Source organism: Argopecten irradians, chromosome 10 (genome assembly GCF_041381155.1).
Source record: "Argopecten irradians isolate NY chromosome 10, Ai_NY, whole genome shotgun sequence".
Taxonomy (NCBI): Eukaryota; Metazoa; Mollusca; class Bivalvia; order Pectinida; family Pectinidae; genus Argopecten; species Argopecten irradians.
Window position 1 is genome coordinate 22,025,562 of NC_091143.1, and position 17,446 is coordinate 22,043,007.

At 34.9% G+C, this 17,446-nt stretch overlaps 1 protein-coding gene across 1 annotated transcript in view; it reads right to left on the minus strand.

The window, feature by feature from the left end:
• The window catches only part of LOC138333394 (G-protein coupled receptor GRL101-like), a 92,914-nt gene that overhangs the window by 32,115 nt on the left and 43,353 nt on the right, over nucleotides 1-17,446 (minus strand). The window contains exons 2-7 of the mRNA XM_069281741.1: nucleotides 14,788-14,961; nucleotides 12,443-12,550; nucleotides 11,170-11,286; nucleotides 10,539-10,655; nucleotides 8,061-8,156; nucleotides 2,001-2,117 (exon numbers count right to left, since the gene is read on the minus strand). Of these exons, the coding sequence (XP_069137842.1) occupies nucleotides 2,001-2,117; nucleotides 8,061-8,156; nucleotides 10,539-10,655; nucleotides 11,170-11,286; nucleotides 12,443-12,550; nucleotides 14,788-14,961 (729 nt within the window). The remainder of the gene's footprint in view (nucleotides 1-2,000; nucleotides 2,118-8,060; nucleotides 8,157-10,538; nucleotides 10,656-11,169; nucleotides 11,287-12,442; nucleotides 12,551-14,787; nucleotides 14,962-17,446) is intronic.

The window sequence follows — 17,446 nt, forward strand, 5'->3', positions numbered from 1 at the left end:
TTACCTTAAACACCATTTGTCAGATAGGTTTCTCGACATCTTTTCATTACTTTTGAAACTTCAGTGTAAATGTTTAATAAACTCATTATTATAATGCAAATCACAACGTGAAAAAATCAACCGATTTCAAAATGGTATTTATATCAAAATATTTACATTTCCGTTTTCTCTTTGCTATGTAACCTTACCAACTGCGAAATCGTTTACACATGCGTAATCGCAGTGGTTGCCGCAAAAGAATACACACAACGGAACACAAACTTCCGCAAGTGGCGTGAATGCGCATCCGGTTAGGCATATTGTACTGTATGAAAAATCTTCAATATATTGCATTTATGAATGTAATGTCAATCCTAAATTATATATAATATTTAAGAAATATTGTGTTAATGGGATGAAAAAAGATTAAGTTAATGTGGAACTATATTTTGTGTACTCTCTGAATTTGACAACATTTCCCGCCAAATTGAAGCCAGCTGTTCCGGGATTCCATCGATTGACCGGCTGTTCCAACAATCGTATAACAATTGAAAAAACAGAGTTTTATTTTATTGGAACACTTAATTTAAATGAAATGGTCGGTCGAAATGTAAATATAAGGAATTATTTTTATTGTTTGTTGTTTACTGGTGTGTAAACTGCATTTTTTGTACAGATATTTCAACATGACGCATATTTAAAATATCTGTACAAAAAATGCAGTTTACACACAAGTAAACATCATACAATAAAAATCATTCCTTAAATAAACGTACTTTGCCAATGTTAAAAAAAACTTGAAAACGGATATCTAGGATTGTCTCTTATCTCAAACAAATTAAAAAAAATAAAGATGTTAAGTGTTTTTTACATCTGTGTTCATAATACACTTTACAAGCAAGAAACAACATTGATGTGACTTTGATGCTCTTCTTCGGCAAGCATATCGAAAAACGCACACAAGACATTAAACACATTTTTTCTAAAGACGTGCAAATTATAACATTATGTAGTTATGTACATCGTTCTCCGGTTAATCACTTAAAAATTCTTATTTTTTGTGAGTTTTATTTTTATTTCATTTTTAATATTTATTGTTAAATAAATGTGTTTGTTTTTCATTCTCGGCACCTAAATCGTGCCATCACTCATACACAAGACAGGAAAATGAGCACTACTATGACCAGATCGTGTTTAATCTTCACAACAATGATTTGCTTTACGGAAGCTTCTATAAGAACATTATATTCATGAAATATCATCTTCACGAAAATGTTCTATAAGATCATAAGAAGGGCGAAGAATTTCTAAGGTAACACATACATGAAAATATAAGAAAAAACTCAATCTTCAAAATTTAATCCGCATTTAAACAATCTGCAGCCGCCATTTTTTTACCAACTGTAAAAAAATCCCGTCAGCGATCAGCGTGAATGCGTTGCTTTGAAGTTCAAACGCTTTAATGATCCGACGAACGTAATCTTCATCCGGGAGAAGCTCAGTGCTATTGGTCTCTATTTCGCAAGGGTTCAAGTGATAGACCACCTTCCAATATAATCAGCTGACCAAAAACGGAATGTATGTTACGGAAACAAAACACTTCTTCCTTCTCATGTGGATTTCCTTCTCAAATCGGGGTCTTTTGACAAGGATAGAGTGTGAATATATGAATAAAAAAAACAGAAAATTCGGCTTCGTTTTTTCCATGAATTGAACTCTTTAGCAGTGCATAATTAATGGTTACTGGAAAATCTGGCTGTGCCCTTTATTATTCGTGAAATATAATCTTCACGACAATGATTTGCTTTGCGGTAGCTTCTAGGAGAACATTACATTCGTGAAATATAATCTTCACGACAACGATTTGCTTTGCGGTAGTCTCTAGGAGAACATTACATTCGTGAAATATAATCTTCACGACGATAATTTGCTTTGCGGTAGCTTCTAGGAGAACATTACATTCGTGAAATATAATCTTCACGACAACGATTTGCTTTGCGGTAGATTCTATGAGAACTTACAACATCCGCTCTCGTCGTCACACGTGCTTCCACAGTCACACATGCCGTCACACACATTGGACCTGAAAATACAGCGGCCATTGCCACACTGGTGTTGTTCCGGTGTACAGGGTCCACCTAAACATAAAACAAATATTTGTTAAAATATGTTAGTTTGTTATAAAAGACTTCATTTAAAATACATATCTCTTTCATTTTGGTATATCGAGTTACCTGATATACTGATGAACTTAAAGAGATTAGAAAGATGCAAAAACAAATGTATAATATTATGTCCATCACTGTGTTACACGTATTGGCAGACATACTCATCTGTTCCTAGGTAACAAAGCAGTACAGTCTTCCCGGTCTTGCCCACATTAGCGTCAGAAAAAAAAACCAAAATGTAATAACAAGAATGTTTTTGAAGAAAAGAGCATATTTAATTTTTTACCTTTAAATGGTTTTTTTTCAATAATCTTCAATCTTGTCCCTTTTAGTCAATATTTTTACTGAATAAAAGTCACCTACATATGATAGATATCCCCTGCTTGATTGGAATCAGTAAGTCGACTACAGCAGTGCATTTTATAGAATTAAATCTAGTTATAACTTAAGTGACACAGTTAGACACTGAAAACAAGTTACAGAGAAAATGCATTTCACATGTTCTGCCCGCGGGGACAGATAGAGGTATTGTAACGCTAGATTAAGAATCATTCGAAGCAATACGCATTATCTCAATCAAACGGTCCACATTACAATGTCCTTATCTTATTCGCAACATCTACACTTGTTTTAATACAGTACAAAATCCAAAATCATCCGTTGAATCACTAGGATATAAACAATTAAACATCAATCAATAACTTATCTTTAAAAATGACTGAATTTCCATTGAACTGTCATTCAATGACATAAATATGTATACCAAATCATGCTTTTATCTGTAGTGTTGAGTATATGTACAGAATGATAGATATCTAAAGGACACCTATTTTTGACGTACTATGTATAAATGTGCCAGCAAGTTTTCTTCTATCCTTATCACTGTACATTATGTGAGTCTCCATATAAATATGTTTCTTGATGTTGAATCAGGTCGAGCTTCGATTGATTGTGTCTGTATTCGTTACATGCGAAACAATGTTTATATTATGTTTTACTAGTTTGTTGAATCTATACTGTTATTTTTTTCATACTCTAAGGCCTAGAATTAGTATTCTGTGTTGTCTCTTATAATTAGGGCCACGGTGGCCGATCGGTGAAGATTTTCAAGCATAATACCCTTGAATCCCATGTGGAGCAGTGGTCTGGTACTGACCGCTGGTCGGTTGTTTTTCTCCGGGCACTCAGAATTTTCTCCACCAACAAACCTAGCACGTCCTTTAATGACTTTGACTATTAATAGGACGTTAAACTTATCAAACATAACTAAACCCATTTCACACGTTTCCGTATCACAGCCCTAACATTAGCCTCTAACATATCAAAGGCACTGGAAATCATTTCGACTGGAACAAGACCTCTTTAATTAATTAGTTTCAAATGTCGCTTGCAAAACGCTGTTCGGACACACACGTTCAGAAAAGTAAGGGAATATATTGCACAGTATTCCCCTTTTTCATATTTTATCATATTTAATGTAAAATCGAAGTCATTCACCTCTAAGATAGTCTGATAATGATAGCTCTGATAAAAACCTTATCGATGAGTTCGAGATCTACGTTTAGAAAAACAGTAAGTGTGTCAAGAACAGTCATTGATACGAAGAACAGATTACGTGGCTACAATTCTTCCTCAATTAAAACATTATTGCTGTCATTTTCAGGCCTAAAGGTGGCTTTCTCGTTTCTGGTTTATACCGCATTGGCAGATTAAAATTAAAGTTATAGCATCGGTAGAAATCGTTTATTTCCTCGTGATATTGCGTGATCCAGAAGAGATTAAATCTGTATGGTTGAAATGTCAATGAAAAAGAAAATGCGTCTTCTTTGAGAACACATTGGCCTATTCTCAAGTACACGGATCACAATAGATATAATGCAAAGAGGTAATTCTAACATTGTGGACAAAATATTATCAAATTATCGATTCGATCTGTCCCTTTGTCAAGGCACAAAACAAACAAATAAAATAACAGACATGTACGAAGGACGGTCACGAATGTTCTCAAAAATATAAACAATTAAGAAATATAGAACTAACAGATAAATAAACTACAGAGACAATGGCGATGCGTATTGACCAAATCACAATAGATATGTATAATACCCATGGCGGCTTATATTTGAAATTTGATGGTGTTTTGTTTACTAGCGATATTCCAGTAAATAAGAGTAATGGGAATGCAATGCATCTTCTTGGAGTTGAACAGTCATACAAAACCACTGATGCATTTTCAAAAGACGACAATTTCCAAGTAATTTTAATGATGATCTACAATCATGTCAGTTCTTCATGCGCTACCCACTTATCTGCTTTCTAAAGAAATTTAAGGAAGAAAAGCTATCACTTGTATTGTCTCATAAATATGCTGTGTTTGGTTTTACAGTGGATTCAGATCACAGATGGGTTTACCAAAATCTCATAATCTCCTTTACCAATTGCTTTTGCTCAGCAAATGTAAAATGTTTTATTTAGAAGGAACTTGACAGTCTTTCAGCAGTTCCCTCGTGTTGATATCTTTTAATTTCGGACGTAATTTGTGTGGTGTGAATTTATTCGGTTTTTGTGTTAAAATGTATCGACTAAAGTGTCATCCCTAAGCATATGAGCACTGTTTATGATCGCTAGATTATTGCCAATCAGTTAGACTGATGGCCACGTCTCTAGTCCTAGCCTTCACGTTGATCCCCGACAGCGCGAAAGCGACGGATAAACTATCAGAGAATGCAAATTGATTGACTCTGTAGCGCTAGAGGTTGTTCCAAACTGATTCGTTATTTTTGTTTTATATGGAGTGAAGCAATGTATGGTGGTCAAATATCGATCACTGCCAGTCTAGTGTATAACATCGCCGCTACACTCTTCACCTCGCACGGGGGTCAACAAAAGACGGGACGTGATCTAGGGATTATTATTTTTGGTTTATAAGACTGTAAATCAACATTGATATGAAATCCACGTGAGATAGACGTTGTATATCATAGCAATCGTACTCAGTACATACACTTACGTGCAAAGCAAAATTTGAAAACATGTTTTATCTCTATGTACGTGTCAATATATCAAACAAGAATTATGACTTTGTATCCTTATCAAGTTATTAAATCATAAGTTATATGTACTTATTGGATATTCGACTGTGCCTAATACCAATGTTCATCAGAGCATAACAACGTTCACTTTAATAAACTGTTCAGGTAATTTGCAAGAGGAGACAATATGGTAAATGGTAATTCAAAAGCTCTTTCACGTACAATTTACTTTTTCCTCGTACGGCTCTATCCATCACTCGCATTCATATATCATTCTTTGTAAAGGACATTAGCGAGATCTGTGTTTCTTTTATATCATTTTGTAAATACATTTGAGTTATTAATCGCAAACTGTTTTAACTCTTATCAACATCAGATGCATAAGAAACTTCGTCATGTTTACTTCTGTTGCGGAATTACTGAAACCGGAATACCTAAACCAATAAAACATTTATCGTGGAACTGTTAAACTATCCTGCGACTGATCATTTAGTTGTTGTTACCAATAGTTTAAGGCATAACAAAAAGTTTAGGAAATGACAGAAGGAAATTGCAAATTTGTATCCATTAGATGAAGTAATCTAGCAAATCCGGCCGATTTTGTAGGAGCTGAGGCCATAATTTCCCCTAACAACCAAGGAATACAATGAGCGAATGACGTCATATCCGGGCAAATGTGGTTAGTAACTGCCGGATCTGTTGTTATCATAACAGGACAAAACAATTTCTGCTGTCGTCTGCTCGTCTACCATAAAAAAATCACAGACACAAATTTATTGCATAAAACTATACTCTTCTAGAAATAGTATGTCAGTCGTCATTGTTATATAAAATTCTCTTCATAATAAACCCTGCATCTATTGCTATACAAGTTTGATAAACAGACATATCTTTTGACATTTTTTTCAGATCTCTTGGTTTTGACTATAAAGCTGTCGTAGACAGAAACCAATCATATAACAAAAATTACAAAGTAATGGTAGCAACCAAAGAAATAAGACATAGGTGTCACCATATAGCAGACATAAAGCGCTAGCTTTCTAGTTGTTGTCTGAATAGAACTCGTGTATGAACCAGAGCGCCCTAAATTATGGACAATATGCTATGCTTTCCCGATGCAGCATGAGATGTACCAAACAGCTGACTACTTCGGAGTTTCCACTTAGACATGACAGATTAAGGTGCACCAATTATTTTCTCATTAGAAAGGAAATCAGACGTTGAAGATATGGAGATTTCATTAGGTGACATTTTATTTTGATGCGTTTTCTGAAATCTATGTTTGTTCAGAGATTTTCGCATTAGAAACCAATGTATAAATAAGACAGATCAGATAACAATTCCAGAATCCGTAAATATGTGAAATGCACCAGAGTGCAACGGGTTTATCGATTACGTTGCTTAAAGGCCTTGTTGGCGGTTAACCAATTACTGCTAATGTGTTACGTCACTACACCAAATAGTGACGGTTATAGAAAAGTTTATCATCACGTAAATATGTGCAAATGATAGCATCAGTCAAATTGTTATCTTTGAAAAAGGGAAAACGGTTCAAAATTCATATACAAACATGTAGATTACTTTTCAAGATTGAAAACCAATCTGAATATTTGTGTTGATTACATTTAATTTACTTGGGTATGGTATTAAATCTTGAATTAAAGTAACACACACATATATAAAGTTTATTATTTGCACTACTGTTCAATAAGTGTGTAAAAATATGACTGAACCATTTTGTAGAAAAATAAATTCGAAATCTTTAAGCGTTCACCATTATTTCCTCTTCGTTTAAATTTCAAAATTCTAATAATAATAAGTATTTTTCTAACACAAGTGTGTTTTATTTAATTAATAACAATTTTATCATACCGTTACACGGCACTTTCTCGTTGAATTCAATCACACGAGAGATAAAAAAACTACAGGCGGAGACACTTTCGATGTATTGCTCAATAGCCGTAATTTTCTTGTTAAATGTTTATATAATTTAGGACACAAACTTTATATAAGTCGGGCAACATAATATTAAATATATCTATCAAATGTGTCTTCTGTATCTTCTCTTATCTTATCATGTCGCCTCTAGCTTTTGGATATAATCCCCAAAGATTGGTAATGGAAGAGGATAATATATTGGTGTGTATCAGTTCAAAAAAGAATACCAATCAGTGCACATTATGTTTATTGATAACTTAAAGTTGTATGGTCTGTGACTTGCAGTATTTTTGGCATAGAAAAGTGTTTAAAGTGTTCTACATATTTTTCTCCGTCTCTGTAAATTCTAAACTTTCGATATTTACTGACTTTCGTAAAATTCGTATTCACAAAGTTATTCAGCAACTACACGTACACGTTTAAAATAGCTCAAAGTATCCGAAATGTTCCGATCTGTACTTGTATTTCCGATGTTTGCCACGTGATACAACTCGAAAGGCTCCGATCTATACGGGAATCGCCGATGTTGATCACGTGATGCAACTCGGTTTTCCGATATTACCCACAAGTTTGAAACATGGCATTCTTTTAAAATGTGTGATAATTAATGCAACAATTACCGCTATGGCAATGTTATATTGGTGCTTCTATGGATCTGAATCATCATATATAAGCATCCATGTACAAGAAATACAACTTTAATGAATAAAATGCAATTGATATTATAAACATTCAGACGTCATTGTAGATATACTTCACTGTTGGTCTGTCTGATTGACGAAGATGCGCAAATAGTCCAGGTAGCCTGAAGTACTACAGACATTTGCTATAATGTAAAGGTCAAGGTGGCCGTCCTTGATTGGCCAGTTTCCGTAGATTATAATAAATGGTGTAGTAGTTCCCCCTTATTCAGATATAAAGATATAAATAGTTGTTGACTTACAGTCTGTTTCGTCGTGTTGGTTGTCGCAGTCTACCCAGCCATCACACACAGATTTGTCCTCCACATACAGGCCGTCCCCACACGTCTTGTACGACCCTGTAACACACAACACACGTTTACACTGTTTACTGTTTGTAACATACCAACAATAGCAAATATACATGGCACTTATGGAGCTTTACCTAAAACCTATCATTGAAAACTAAAGTTGTGCTAGAAATGGCAAATCAAATTATTTTGACTTAAAGGTTTGATAATTTGGAAAAATAAAATGATTTCGGGAAAAAACAACGTGGAAGTCAAAAAATTGTTTGCGACAAACGAAGGTCATTATTTTAAAATCTATACAGAATATCCAAGGTTGTGTGTGAGAAAGTGTCAAATAAAGGACTATGTTTATATATTACTTTATCATATTGCTGGATACTTGCGTATACCTTACATTACAGTTAAATGTAATGTCTTGTTGGAGAACGTTCTAAACATCAGGCCCTGATTTCTCGAAACAAAAGTGCAGACTAAGTCAAAACTTAAGTTTTTCTATATGTAACTTATATGAAAATTTATTACCTAAGTCAGTTTTTGACTTAAGTTTGTTTCGAGAAATCGGGGCCAGAACATATTGACGAACCTGTGAAAATACTTGTATCAGTCAAAATTGGTAATTTTAAGTTACAGCAACATTGGAAACATTTTCTTCATAATTGTATATCATATTGTTGACATGGATATATACTGTAGAGGTTTGCAGCCTTTATAAAATCATCGATATTGACAACATTAACATTATCTAACAATCCAGAGAGGCAATTCACTTTAACGCCCAACACAATTTGCATATAGGAAATAAACGGTAGGATAGTTTGCAATATTTTCGATTGATGAATGATATCAAATGACATTTAAAGCATAGGTCAAATATTTAAACAAGAAGCAAATGTTGAGTTATTACGTTGGAATGTCCTTATCTACTATGCTAATTGATTGCAATTGAAAACCAACAACGTTAACACCATTTTTGTGTCGTTACTTCCTGTGTAGTTTACAAACCTTCCCCAGGAACAATTATTCTAAACAAAGAATATGTCGCTAAGAGTGCACGTGAACGCTAATGATACACAAAGTTGTTTTACTTTTTGGCGCCTTGCAGAGCGAGACCGATCACATAACTGATATTGATGGAGTACGTCTACAACTATAAATACCATCCAAATAATATCTATCGATTAGAACTCTTAACAAACAATTTACATAATCAACTCGCGTTATCCAATTTTAAAAATTAGCAATCGAATTCAAAATGATAATTGGAGATGAAAAAAAGCATTGTTATATATAGCTTTAACAAGCCTTAACGCATTTTTAACCAATTACGAACGCATGAATGGCAGCTGATTATACCGCCTTGTTTGTGCTGCTCGATCCCGAACAATGAGTGTAGTAATTAAATCCACTTTGCAGCATTATCAGTCTCTACACAGAACTGTTGAAAGCTGCAGGTGAAGGTAGAGGTTCCAACAAGTTATAAGTATATCTATACAACGTAATATATATATTTTATTATTGAACGCAATAATATTTTGGTCTATCGATGAATAAACCGAAAAACCGAAGTAAATTCGAGTATTTTCAATTTGTTTGTATGATTTCGGTTGTCTATATTGATAAGCGATGCATCAGTGTTTAAAAAAGAAGAAACTGGGAGCGTTCAACGTAGTATCGGGGAGGAGGCGCCGTCTTAACAGAATTATGTTAATCAGAATTATGTTAATCTGTTTACGTAATGCTTTAACATGTTCAAGACATTCAATATTGAAAAGGTGCACTGACAATATGATCCAGATAGAAGAAAATGTTGAAATCTAAAATAGTTATGCCTGTATGACTAATACGACTGAACATAAATACAGTTAGGTAGTTCATGTGCCTGTTTTGTAGCAGACACAATATTAAGGAGGGTAAGTTACAAACATACATGTATGTATAACGGATTCAGGCCAGTACAGGATTTTCTTCGGATTAGTACAAACACCAGTAACAGAATGAGTTAGACTGTACTATAGTATTGTAGGACAAAAGTAATGGCTTGCCGTCATTATGTTTCACTGCACAGAAAAATAATTGGAAGTGAGCTCCACCAACACATTTGTATGGAACAAAAATAAATAAACAAAGAAAATGTTACTATGGTTTTCGAGGACTTGGGCCGCGGGAAGCTTGCAGAGAAATAACATGAATTATCCCTTCTTGTTAAGTGAATTACCCTTCGGCGATCATTACCACTTCCCCACGACTTCAACTTTTCCTATCCACGATCAATAGTTTGTTTTAGATGTAATATTCTTATTATAGCCGACAGTCTGGTCAAATTGAAGATTTCAAAAATCCTAAAAAAACATATATACAATATCTTAATCACTTGATTATAACAAGAATGTGTTTTGCTGCTCAACACTTAAAGACCGGAAGACTACTTACCACAATGCTGTTCGTCACTTCCGTCGATACAATGCGGTATCCCGTCACACAGATAGGCAATGGCAATACATTCAGAATTATTACAAGTGAATTCCCGGCTATAACAGGTCCGGAAATCTACAAATAAACGTAGGAAAATAGTCAAATGATTTTTATTGAATACTCCATCTTGTGAATTGTCTCAATCGCCACTTGAGCGCCAATGTGTCGCAGCTATATTACTAATGTTTGTCCTCGATTCCGAATCATGTTATTAAAGACTTTTAATCCTCTTCTATACACTTCTTGCAGTATAGGAGTAAGGAACACTTCTTATTGCGAAGGTAATCAGTGATGAAAATATTTTCTCGTATAAGATAACAAAAATAATCAATTTACAAAAACTGAGACAATATTTCAATTATGTCGTGAGTACTTAACTCCTACTTGCTCTACTGAATATCTTTTTTTTCGAATACGAATGTTCATCTGAGAATGAATGAATTGCCTAGCATATGCAACAGAAAATATATGCGGCAAAATTCAAACGAAATGCTTTATAAAACATACATTGGAATTTTACCACGGAGGGTGTTGGTTTTGGATTCATGGGTAGGTATGTTTAGGAAGGGTCTAAGTCCCTGTTACTTACCACATTCTACCTCGTCTGAGTTGTCTCCACAGTCGTTCTCGAAGTTACAATGATTGTCCTGTGGGTAGCAGTAGCTGTTCTTACATTTATTGTGGGTAGTCGGGCATGTGTACGTCTCTGAGGTTTCGGAACAGAAAACAGTTTTGATAAGGTAAGGGATATAATAATGAAAATGATAAGCACAAGATAGACAGGGTGTGTATAATGATATATATGTTAATTTATTGATACATTATTTTTTGTTTTCTAAAATTTTACTTTTAATTTGAGAAATGAAAAACAAATACTTCGTTAGATTAACACGTTTACTGAATCATCTAAATATTGATACGCTCTCCATTGTGTTTGTCTTATTTTTGTATGTATTTTAAGTGTCAAAATAACCACACTAGATACAAGACGCCTGGCCAGACTCTCAAAGCCTTACACTGACCACTGATCTGTCACCTAACACCGGGCCTTGTCCGTCGTATGTGGGGATCAAATGTGGCATTTGCAGAGCAACATCAGAGGAAATGACCTCTCAATAAGCACTTTATCTACCAATCTTATTCTTTTATAGTTCTTGTCACATTTCCGGTGTCCAAAGTCAAAGACGGCATCTACAGACGTTTCATGTTAACTTTATTGTAAACCTCAATACAGACATTGACACTGGCCATGAGGAATGACCGCGCGCGCTGGCGATGGTCAAATCAAGGTCATGCATGGACGTCGTTAGTGTGACTACACCACAGAATAGTTTTAAAGTTATGCAGAACAAACAAATTCCATAGTGTGTAGATTAATGCGCATTTGAGTTACTAGTAATAAGCCGGAAATAAACTTACCGGAACACATCAAGAGTAATATAAAGATTGTGTGTGTCTCATAACGACAAATATTAGAACATTACTTCTGGTAGGGAAATCATCATTATTAATTTTACTTCCGTGTAGATTTACGACAATTCTAACACTTAGTATAATATGACTGCGATCACGCAGCTGTAGTCGTCATGCACATCAAAGTATTGGGTTTATACTTGTTTTTCCTTTATTAAAAATATAGAATGTATTTGTTGTTTATTGACAGTCGACCCTAAATGACTTTAGATGTCTATAGGTCGCAACACAAACAAGTATTGAAATTGGATGGAATTCCTCGTTTAGTGTTGGCCCTTGGATATCACAGTTAGTCTTAATACGTCTAGATGAAGATATTGTTGCACGGCTGAGATGTCGAATGATTTATCTACTTATTACTGTCGGTCGGTTACATTGTACATACGTACCACAGTCCTCCTCATCTTTACCGTCCTCACAGTCACGGTGACGGTCACATCGCCTGATAATGTCAACACACACAGTCTTATTACACTGGAACTCTCCTTCCAGACAACCTGTAAAGTCAAAAGGAGAGTGATCGGTTTGTTTTCAATGGTTCAAAACTTGTTATCACCCTGAACTTATGAAATTATTTTCACCATGCTTTCGCGAAATTTAATCAGCGAGGAACGGTTGCAGTCACAAGAAGAGTAAAATGTTTGAAGTCTCGAAATCGAATCATCGTTAAAAGTAGTAATATCTTAGGACCTCATAATTACAAAGACACGTTAATACGTTTTTACAGATACACTCATTTGAGGTTTTTATGCAAAAAATCACGAATTTTAAAGAAATATTATATCAATATCTGTTAATTGCCCCTATTGAGCCACTGTTACAACCCACTTTGAAAAAAAAACGCACTTTGAAAAATTGTTTCAAACTACGTTGACCTGCAGATTAAACGCACTTAACGAAACAATACTTTTTCAAATTGGGTTAAGAAGGTGCATTGGATTTTTTTTCATGCATTTTATATAAAAGATACGATGATGGCTGTTTTATTTAGCTTCCTGCATCCATACATTCAGTAAATTGTGCCTCAAGAATAAAAACGTCATAATCTGTTTCTATTTGTGTCAAAGTGTTGTTTTTTGTGGGTTTTTTAAAAACTTTGTTCCAGGTAAGTCGAAGCAACATGTTGTGCAGTGAAGTAATTAACGATTTTGTAATGAAATAAACGAGAATATTTTTATCTAATTGGGTTAGAATTTTAAATAGGGTACTGAGGCTATGTGGCGTCATATAGTAATATCGGATAGGCGATACTATTAAACTGGCTAGTAACGCTATTCAAACCTTTGTTTGTGAAAACAGCCTGGAATTGAAGAAATAAAGAAGGAAACTGGATGAATTACAGGGCGATTCAGACATGGAGTAGATTTATTTCTGTATTGAATTTCGGCATATTGTAGCTCAGTCTGTTGTTTTTATACTTTAAGTCAAGAGACTGTTGGTATATTGATTGCTATTTGCAGGTTTAAAGCAGTAAAATGCCTGTAGATTTGTTGTTTTACAGACTTGCAGTAAATGGTTTATGGTTGAGCAGTGGTAATATGTCCGTCCTTTATATCACCATCAGACGGTCAATCCTGTCGCAGTTGTGTCGTTACTTATCAGATAAATAAAATGAAATGGTCCGTTAATGCTTTCATCAACACGTTTAAGTGAGAAGCGCTGCAGTGTAGTCGATCCTGTTTTACATGTGATTCTCCGATTGTAATAATGAGACAAGGATTTATGGCACCGTATATAAACATCGTCAGAGGACCGACAATCGTTATTTACCAGTATCACAAAGATAAAGGCCGATTCTCCCCTCAACCTTATCATGTCTAGCTGACGGCAGCGGTTTTTACATGAGATAAATCACAATTGACAATTCATTTCCTTCTGTGTCCAGCCCCCGCGTCAGAGGAATATTGACAACTACTTCAGGGGCTTTGTCACAGGATAGTACAGACATCACCTCTAGCTATAGTTATAGATAGAAGTTAAATATCATACTTTATCAATTTATTAAAATCGCATGAACCATTTTATCGTATCAACAGACACTATACTTGAGGCAAGGAATTCCTTTTAAGAAATTTAAGTTTAATTCTTAAAAATGTGGATTTAACGAGAGCTTGGAAAGTTACCAAAGACAAAAGTATGGGTTACCGGTACACAAGTACCTTCGTTTAATAAGAAAATATGGCATCAACTATTATTCAGTTTTAATTTCCCCTTCTTTTTCATTTTTGTTTCGTATTTTATAAATTCTTTTATTTATTTGAATTAAAATGGCTACCATATTAAATATATGGTAACATTTTTAATCTAATATTAAACAAAGAAAAAATCTATATATTTCAACATACGCTTTGTATTACCATAGAATAACAAACCCCTTATAACACATAAGGAAATTTATAATCCATAAGAAAATCAAAGCATCAAAATACAATTACAAAAAATAAAACCAAAAGCCTGTGTAGGGATTGCCAAACTCCGCCACAAAACCCGAAAGTGAAACTTGCTGGTTTCCCCACGAAAGCACATTCACACAAAATACACACTCACTTTGCACAAGCAAAATATCACATATACGGAATGTCGCATTCATATGACTTAATTTGGTAATAGGACGTTAAGTTTAATTCCAGAAACATGCAACTTAAAAACGCTTACATTTTATGATGACAAAAGCCTAAATAATAAAAGAGATATTCATGAAAAGGATGCAGAATATTTCGAAATAACATCTCACCACAAACGTCGACAGATTCGTCTTTGCCAGTGCTGCATTCGCTCACTCCATTACAGACTAGCGATTGGTCAATACATTCCGTGCCAGCCTCGTTGCAGTGGAAGGAATCCGGGTTAGCGCAAAGTTTGTCGTCGTCTGCTAGGATCTCCACTCCGCCACTCCAGGGACAAATTACTGGTGAGAAAATACACAAACAATTAGCCAGAATAGATGAGAATTATGAGTGAAAAAGACTCTGAATAGTAATGTTTGTTAATAATATACGAGTAGCACATCACGATATGTCAGTTTGACCTCCCCTCTAAGAATACAAAAATGATTTGTCAGTCGATCATTGTCACTAACTGTTTGTACTTAAATGCATAACGGTGTGTGATCGTGTTATATGATTTTAACACAAATATATGTGATATCATATTTAAATGACTTTGCCCTTTATGGAAAGTAAATACGGTTGAGGTGCAATTGTATTAATTGATATTTTGTGAATTACGAAGACCAATACATGTAGTAACAATCATGTCTCTATCTTATTAAAGCACAAAGCTGCTCTACATGTGGCAAAGTCTATCAGATTGTCAGCCTTTCCATTCTTTTTCCAGAACAAAACAAAGGCACAATATGACTGCAGAAAATGACAATGAAGAATATCGGCTACAACTACTAATATTCACAATAATTTAGTTAAACTATCAACAGAATGCATAATATGTTGTTTCTAGCTGGAATTCGTGATTTCCCTTCATGTTATATAAATGGCTTTTGCATGTGAACAAACTCATCTTGGTGCTTCCTCACCCTTTATCAACAGAAATATAATGACAGAGAATCCATTAAAGTATATCCTTACATCATGCAATTATTCACTAATGTTTTCGCCATATATCACATAGTATTAATCGAGACACTTTATTGCTTCACGAACAAGCATAACTAAGTTTACTCTGGTTGACGGTTGTTTCCGGATATTATTTATGTCCGGGTCCCTATCGATAATTAGAATGGCGTTTCGCATCCTATGTAAACAGAATTTTAAATGGCGTATTAAAACTATAACCACAATTACCAACTTAGAACAAAGAGGTGGTGTGTACTTGGTATATTTTAATGGAATCGGTGATAGATGCAGCAGGAGATTTATGTTCAAACCAATATCAAATATCCCGCAAGCTTATTTCATACGATTCCGTTCGCGTTGTACTTTAACGAAATCAAAACAAATGCGAACTTCCATTCCCTCGGCGAGCTATAAAAACAATATTCCATATATAATATATGAGCATTTAGCTTGGTTAAAGTGTCGTAAAATATAATATATCGTTGGTTTAGAGGCTTGTTCATCACCTTCTGCTTGTCTACGGTTTGATATATAGCACTGGCTTTGGGTATAAACACCTTATTTTCTGGTTTGATATGCCCTGTGGGATCAACTGGCGTACACAGATTAAATAACTGATACAGTAATGGTATTGGTGATTATTACAAGATACCTAAACCCAATCAGTGTAATCCTTGTCAGGGACAGCCTTGACTATTACTAATATTGTAATATCATCTAAACAAGCCGACCCCAATCAGTGTAATGCTTGTCAGGGACAGCGTTGACTATTACTAATATTGTTATATCATCTAAACAAGCCGACCCCAATCAGTGTAATGCTTGTCAGGGACAGCGTTGACTATTACTAATATTGTTATATCACCTAAACAAGCCGACCCCAATCAGTGTAATCCTTGTCAGGGACAGCGTTGACTATTACTAATATTGTTATATCACCTAAACAAGCCGACCCCAATCAGTGTAATCCTTGTCAGGGACAGCGTTGACTATTACTAATATTGTTATATCACCTAAACAAGCCGACCCCAATCAGTGTAATCCTTGTCAGGGACAGCCTTAACTATTACTAATATTGTTATATCACCTAAACAAGCCGACCCCAATCAGTGTAATACTTGTCACGGACAGCGTTGACTATTACTAATATTGTTATATCACCTAAACAAGCCGACCCCAATCAGTGTAATCCTTGTCAGGGACAGCCTTGACTATTACTATAATATTGTTATATCACCTAAACAAGCCGACCCCAATCAGTGTAATCCTTGTCAGGGACAGCGTTGACTATTACTAATATTGTTATATCACCTAAACAAACGACCCCAATCAGTGTAATCCTTGTCAGGGACAGCGTTGACTATTACTAATATTGTTATATCACCTAAACAAGCCGACCCCAATCAGTGTAATCCTTGTCAGGGACAGCGTTTGACTATTACTAATATTGCTTATATCACCTAAACAAGCCGACCCCAATCAGTGTAATCCTTGTCAGGGACAGCGTTGACTATTACTAATATTGTTATATCACCTAAACAAGCCGACCCCAATCAGTGTAATCCTTGTCAGGGACAGCGTTGACTATTACTAATATTGTTATATCACCTAAACAAGCCGACCCCAATCAGTGTAATCCTTGTCAGGGACAGCCTTGACTATTACTAATATTGTTATATCACCTAAACAAGCCGACCCCAATCAGTGTAATCCTTGTCAGGGACAGCGTTGACTATTACTAATATTGTTATATCACCTAAACAAGCCGACCCCAATCAGTGTAATCCTTGTCAGGGACAGCGTTGACTATTACTAATATTG